The 7,445-nt window shown below is 41.9% G+C and overlaps 1 protein-coding gene across 2 annotated transcripts in view; it reads left to right on the top strand.

Moving 5' to 3' along the window:
• The first annotated feature begins 1,941 nt into the window (after nt 1-1,941).
• The window catches only part of TXNRD1 (thioredoxin reductase 1), a 40,618-nt gene continuing 35,114 nt past the window's right edge, over nt 1,942-7,445 (top strand). For both annotated transcript variants that reach the window (XR_009960076.1, XM_062589300.1), the window contains exon 1: nt 1,942-2,010. Coding sequence is in view for 1 of the 2 variants with exons in the window: in XM_062589300.1 (XP_062445284.1) it covers nt 1,962-2,010 (49 nt within the window). In the remaining variant the exon portion in view is untranslated. The remainder of the gene's footprint in view (nt 2,011-7,445) is intronic.

Below are 7,445 nucleotides of genomic sequence, written 5' to 3'. Positions count from 1 at the left end.
TGGGTGCACTCTTTTGGGCACTCAGACTTGGTAACATCTTAACTGTTGGACTTCTTTGGGGAAATATTTTCTATTGCTTCAATGGATCTTCATCACAACAACATGAGATCTTTTTTCTTTTCTTAATGGAAGGAAATGTGATTAGAACCTAATTGCAAAACAAAAAGCTAAAGCAAACATTGCAAACAGTATCAAGGACAGCAGCAGCACTCCAAGCTATTTTTTAAACTTGTTTTTTCAAACTGACTGAGTTGCCAGCTGATAGTCCCTATTTGATGCAAATATTGAGATGAGGTTTGGTTCCTTCTCTCAACCTGTGCTGAGAATGATTTTAGTAACTTTAATTCTGAAGCTATAATAATTCCTGAATACCTGTAGCAATTATTAGCTTCATTATCATCATACTTTTTGCTATTACAGATATCTGTAATATCTATATTGAAGACATCATTTCTAAAATCTCAGTGATCATTCCCATAGCGAGTTCTGAGACTTTTTTTCCATTTAAAATCTTCAATTAAGTTATAATTCTTTTATTTCAGCTGGCACTGGAGATATCACTGCAGAGTGGAATTGTAGCATAGCATCAGAAATGGGAATTGCTCAAGTCCTCTGTGAAAAAAAGACAGGCACTGAACAGCAGTGCCTCTTAAACCCAAAGACTCAGTTATTATTCTGTTTTTCTTTCTGTTAGTCACTCATTATTGCTATTATGACAGAGCAGTAAGAGCCTAAGTGGTTTGGAGTCCTGTATGAAGATAATCACAACTCTGAGGGGGCTATAACCTAAATCAACACAGTATTTCCAGTTTACGTAGATGGGCATTTAAGGGCATGAGTAGCTTGCTCACAGCCACCAAGTAGCCCTGCAGTCATGTTATGAGCTCATGAGTTGGAGTCTGTGGCATGCATTTTGTTGCACTGCTTTAGCATTAGGTGTTCTTCCCTTCCACACACAGCATCCTACTTGCTTGCTCAGGATACAGTCCAGTAGACAATCTGCGCAACTGAAAAGAAGATTCATTCACCAAAACATGAAGAATTGGTTTAGCATCTTTTCTAAACCTTTCAAACAAACATCAACATTTGCCGTAAGCGAGAATTCTAATTAGATAAATTGCCTTATTTGGTAACAAGTCACAGGCTTCCGCATGAAGAGAGAAAAAAGTTCAGAATTTCAGCTGATGATAACAGCATGCAGTTTTGTTGATGGTTTATGGGGTTGGAGGCTTATATTTAACCCTTCTTGTCTTGTTTATGCCAGAAATTCTTCAAGACAGGCACTTGCCACATATTTTGTTTTACAGTTGCCACAATGGAGCCCCAACTTAGGCAGTATAGTATGAAAATTATTACAAATAGTATCCAAAGCCCAGAAGGGAGCAATGCGATAAGCCTAATTAGACTTTCTGCATGGTTTAGTTAACCTTTCGATTAGAGTGCCTCCTTCCTTACAGGATTTCTAAGTGGGAATCACTCACCGCAGGGAAAATATTTCTAAAACACTTTTTGAATGCTTTTTCCAATGCCAGCATCCCTTAGGCCGCGGCAGTCACGTCGGCTGTATGAGCGGTACGTGGCCTTAGCCAGGCCGAAGTGTGAATCAGCAAGAGAAGCCCCGCACGGCATTCATGCTGAAAAATATATATATATGTATATTTTTTATATATATATTTATTTATTCGGACAACATTTTACCGTTACGCGGCTCTCAAGCGCAACAGCTGGTGCCTGGCAGACACCTCCCAGGCGCCTACCTGCCTCACGCAAGGCGAACACCCTCGCCGCCTCCCCCCCGCACTCCCTCCGCAGCGACCGTTAGCCCGAGGCGCCGCCTGGCGCCGCGCGGCCGCGCCCCAACGGCCGCCGGCGGCGTCGGGTGGGGGCAGCTGCGCCGCGCCGGCCGGCAGGGGGCGCCGCGGTGGTGCTGAGGGGAGGGCAGCGCCGCGCCGGGCCGCGCGATGGGGAGCGCCCTGCGGAAGAGCAAAGCGGAGCGGCGGCGCGCAGCAGGTAGGCAGCTCGGCCGCCTCAGTGCCCAGTGCCTTAACGGCTGCCCCGGGGCGGGCGGCGGGGCAGCGCCTGGCTTCCCGCGAGGATCCCGGCGGGAAGGGGGTCGAGGTGTCGGGGGCAGCGAGGGGGGCCGCCGGGCTGCGCCGCCTAACGCCGCTCCCAGAATAATAATAAAAAATCGCTTTTACAAGTATACCTTCACGTGGTGTGACTGCACGCCGGAGCCCGTGTGTTATATAGTTCTAAAATACAACCTCTGACACTGGGTTAGCTACTGTATTCAAGGCCAATTTAGATAGCAGTGAGGCTAGGCAGGGCTTTATTAGTAGGCTCGTTTCCACGGCCGAGGGAAGGTGCCGCTCAGCGCGGGTGAGAATACGGGGCCGGGGCCGTGCGGGCTTGTCGGCCGCAGCGAGCCGGACTCCTCGAGTGCCCGGGCCGCTGCCTGGGCGCAGGCCGCCTTGGTGAGAGGCCCTGGAGCTGGGTGGCAGCTGAACAGCGCTCGCCCCCGTGGAGGTGATGGCTGCATCGTACGAGCGTCGAGGCACTTTGTGGTGACGGAAATCCGTATTTCGCCTGGCCGTTCCGTAGCCATTCAGAGTCCCAGCTTCAGCCTCGGGTGCTCTTCGGACGTGTGGTTAACAGTGCTCTCACTGGCTCTGTAAAACCTCATGAGGAGAAATAATGAGCTTGAAGTAATAAATAGCTGAAATTTTAACTGTGCATACATCTAGGGCTGCACAGCACTTCAGTGTGAATGAAAAATCACTTTTGGTACACAGTATTTCATTCGGCATCTACTACAGAAGGAACGCTTTCAACTGCCTATCTAAAGATTGCGGAAATGTTCTAATGCTTGGCAAAGGGGTGCATGTTTGTGGTGGGTTTTTTATATGTAATAGTTGGAGATCTCCAAAACTAAAACACTTTGGCAGCTTTAAGATAGTAAGTAATATTTTACAGGGAATTGTCACAGTGTCTTTGCAAACAAAGAGTAAAGATGCCGGTGCAATATGAGTTTACACAAGGCAAGAGTGCAGCAGTAGGTGGCAAATACAAAAAAAAAAAAAAAAAAAAAAAAAAAAAGTTTATATCAGTTAGAACTCATGAAATACACTTACTGTTATGGCTGTATATTGGTTGGTACCTTTTTTTTTAATTATATGAACATAAAATCCCACAGTCTCAATTAAGAGTATGGCATTGGAAGCACTGGATGTTCTTCTGCCCTAGCTGGAGAAGACTTAAAATGAAAAGAAAAAAAAAAAAAAAGTAAAGAAAAGCCTGTCAAACTGCCCAAGCATAGGCTGTCAAGAGAGTCCGGTTGTCCTTGTTCTTGAAGAGTAGGACAGCTCCCTAGGACCGCTTAGGGAATGTTCCCTTACCTCATGTTGCCGACTAACAGATTCCTACTAAGAGCAAAAGTACTTGATTCATCTTTAAGTCAGATACTGAAAGCAACACAGGTGTGGTAGTGCAGAGTCTGGGGCAGGATAAACAGTGCAGTGTAGTTATATTCGAATCTAGTTCCCTCTGGATGACAGTGTACCCACTGACAAACTCCGAAGTGAAGCCAGCATCTTAATGAGATTTTTCAGCCTTGTGAAGCTGACTCATTTAGGTTAAGGCGACCTGAAAGAACATGTTGTTTGGGCTTCAGTCTACATGATCTGCTGTATCTTGGTTTCTCCACTTAAGACACTGCTACTCCCTGCTGCCCGTTTGAAAACTCTGGCAGGATCTTAGCTTAATCCTCCAGTGAATGATGATGCCAAACCTTATATTGCAGAGTCTAGGCAGCTTTGCTCCTGGAATGGTCATGTACAAGTAGATTAATATCTCAAACTGAACATCTATTTCCTGAAGGAACAAGTCAATTTTTATTATGTCTGTCAAGAGCAAGCAATGAAGAGAGTTATGGGTGGTGTTAGAAGAGGTCAAATAGAAGATTTAAAGCAAATAATTGTAGTAATGCAAATAGAGATAAATAATTTATTTGAAAACTGAAACAGAGTTCAAAAAAGCTAATTACTCATTGTTTAGCTGACTAAATCATGGACAATCTTAAATTAATCCCTTTCTATAGCTAATCATAGCAGTGAGCAGTTTTTCTATCTCTGCATGTGTCTCTTAGACAAAGCGTATCTATTTTTTTTGGTGTTCTTTTACTAGAAGGAGGAAGAAGTTGGGTGGTTTGTGGCTTTAAGAATTTTTTATTTCCTTTTTGGATCTGTTCCTACCCTTGCATCTTTTTGTCAAAGAATAATAAATTTTGCTACAAAGTCAGAGTTCTTAATTCACCTTAAGAGCCAAAAGGATGTCTAATAAAGCAAACACTGGTAGAGAGCAAAACTGTCAAGAAAAATGATGGCTATCGTAGGAAAAAATAATTTATTTTTAAGATATAATGCTTACATATATTCTGTATACCATAGCTATTGAAGACATTCTGCTTTAGTTTATAGTTTTATAAAGGTTATCTTACAATCTTCCAATAGTGTTTGGTTTACATCATCAAAAGTATTTTGAATATACAATATTTATGACATATAGTATTTATTTTAAGCTTTATTAAGCTTATCTTGACTGTCCTCATATAGGATGCCTTGCTATCTTGTTGGTTGTGCTTGCAGAGGGTGAACCAAAGAAAATCATGCAGTATCCCCCACTAGGGCTTATTCTGTGTATTGAATGGATATCTTATTTTCCTTTTTCTGATAGTTTAAAGCAATTGTAATTTACCCCTGCTGTCTCCTGAGAAAGTTTCCTCTGCGATGCCTGGTGCTTTTTTTAATATCTGCCTGTTGTAATGCAGCTACTTCCTATCTGTAGAGTGAATCTTGCTTCTTTCAGTTCTAGCTTCTTGACCCATGTATTTCCTGTGCAGTTCTTTTTCATTTCTTGTTCAGATTTCCTCATCCTGAATATCTATATCATGTCTTTGAATACTTACTGTATGTTCTGTTTCTGCATTATCAGCAATCGTTAGCCAGACGCTCCTCCTGGTGTCACGTTGTGCATCTCCCTCCCAGAGCCATCCTTTAACTTACCAAGCTATGTCTGACACCCGCTGTCTTTTCCCTGATCCTCAGCTTAGTTTAACCTTATGTTTTTCTTCTAAGAAGCTCAGAGCTGTTGCTTTCCTTAGTGTGTTGTCATCTATATTTCTCTCTGCCTGTACTATTGATAGTACTTGTTTATGGTACACCTGTGGAGCGGTGTGTCTCTGTAAGGGAGCTGGGTGTGCCTGTAGTCAGATTGTTTGTCTCACCAGAAGTCACTGACCCCTGTTAATGTTGGCTGTCACAGTGCTATTTGACCCAGCACTGTCATTTGCTTAGTATCTTTACTTCCTCCCTTCGCACTCATATCTCCCAACAGGGTCACAGATAAGATTTCTGTCTCCCTTGTAATGCCGCATGTCCGTTTCTTCCATTGATGCTACTGCTTAGTGCTAGAAAATAATAGTAGCTTATTCTAGTCTAGTACTAAGCTTTTCTTTAAGAACATGCGCTGGTTATCAGTCATGAGGTATCTTCTTTAATCTTTTGTTATAGCAAACTCTTCAGTTTTACTTGTTCACTCACATACTCAGAGGGGAAAGCATGATTTTGCGCTGTCGCCTCTTGTGCATTTTGGCATTGCATTCCCAGAATGACAGTAAGGAAGCTTTTATGTCCTGCACTGTTTGCACAACCTTACACAACGCAAACATTTCTGTAATTCTAGCTCACAAAAGTGTAATGTATTTACTCTTTCCCACCCATCTTTTACAATCATTTCCAGTTAGGCCTTTGTCAGAATCCCTGTGCATCAGTTTGGTTTGTTGTGTTAGTTATGTAGCAAGGAAGTTTTGAGGGTCATGATCTGTTAGGTTATCCTGCTTCACTCAGCTCATGGAAATGCAATGTCATTTTGTGCTGTGTTGCTGCAAAGAGAATTAAATTGCCACCTTAGTCCTTTTGTTTTCCAAGGCCAAGAAACTTTGATTACTCTGGATTAAAATCAGTGCTTCCCCCCTCTTTAAAAAGCCCTACTTGAAAAAATCACGGCCTTCCAAGCCAAGCCCCCAGGACCTTTCACAGTGCAGGGCCTGCTTTAAAGTTTTTGCAGATTCTGGGAGATCACCTGCAAAAAGCTTGGTTTACTTTAACCATGTTCACTTCTAATGCTGACTTATTTGGCAAAAAAAAAAAAAAAAAAAAAAAAAAAAAAAAGATTCTGTGTGAGAGGCTTTCCTGTGTTCTGATGTTCTGTGTGACTAAAATGAAACCCTCATTACAAAGAGATGTGTGAGAATAAATGAGCGGCTTTAATTGTGGTAGAGACAGTAAAGGCATGGCCAGTGGCAGTAGGGAGTAACGAATGGCACAGCAGCAGGAGATCCAGATCCTGTTCCCAGCTCTGCTGAATACTCTGTTCCATCTCTGTGTGCCTCAGGTGCTATACTTGTTAAAGAGTGCCAGGTGAGACTTCCTCCTCTTGTCAGAGAGTAGTTTATTTACTGACCAGAAAAAAACGTAGCATGAGAGTATTAATCACAGTTTATAGTGGCCACAGGTTTGTACTGGCCACAGGAATTTCAAGGGCAAAGCAGCACACCCAGCTTTTGCAGGTCATCTCAAGTGAATGAGCCAGGATAGCACTGACATCTCCACTTAGTCGTAGCAAGAATCATCTTCCTTTGTTTTCATCTATTTTAGACAAAGTATTGTGTTAGTACAAGTAAATCCAAAAGCAATAGTGACATTAGAAGGAAATAGACAAAAATCCGTGTTAAAAATTACTAGTATTGTAAGGTGATGTTTTCTGTAAGCATTGCATTGCATTTTATAAAGCTTTACATAAAGCTTTATATGAGATTTTACTGTTTTTTACTGCAGTTCAGGGCCAGAGAAGCTTTACGTTTAGATTTTTCATTACCTGGTTAACTTAGCTTACCATGAAATAAAATGGATGATGGAAGTAGTCAAAAAATACACAATTAATTTAGTATTAGTTATTTATTGCTTTACTAGAGAAGGGATGTTTTGAAATTTACCTCCAATTTATACAGCTAGTTCTTTTTAAGCCAGTGGAGTTTATTTTGTAGATGCTTTAGAAATTCTTGAGGTTAGCATGTGATGTTACACTCATGGCAAACATCCCTATTAATGTTAATTAGAGCAGCAGGGCTGAATCCTATATGATTTACTGTAAACATGCCACAGTTACATAAGAAAGGAGGAAAGGTTGGAGACTTTCTAGGACAAGTAGCAACTGCCTCATGCTGACAAGGGCTTTGATGGTGCAAGAGCTATTAGGAAATTCTGTAAACAAGCCTCCAGCCTCAAACTTCAGATGCAGGAGCGAGGCCAGAGCTTTCAAGATCCATAATTTCTATGTCAGAAACATTTCTTGTAGTACTTGTACTTAATCATAGAATCATAGAATTA

This window comes from Rhea pennata, chromosome 1, assembly GCF_028389875.1.
Source record: "Rhea pennata isolate bPtePen1 chromosome 1, bPtePen1.pri, whole genome shotgun sequence".
Lineage (NCBI taxonomy): Eukaryota > Metazoa > Chordata > Aves > Rheiformes > Rheidae > Rhea > Rhea pennata.
The sequence above is the reverse complement of the archived record's forward strand: the minus strand, read 5'-3'. Positions and strand labels throughout refer to the sequence as shown.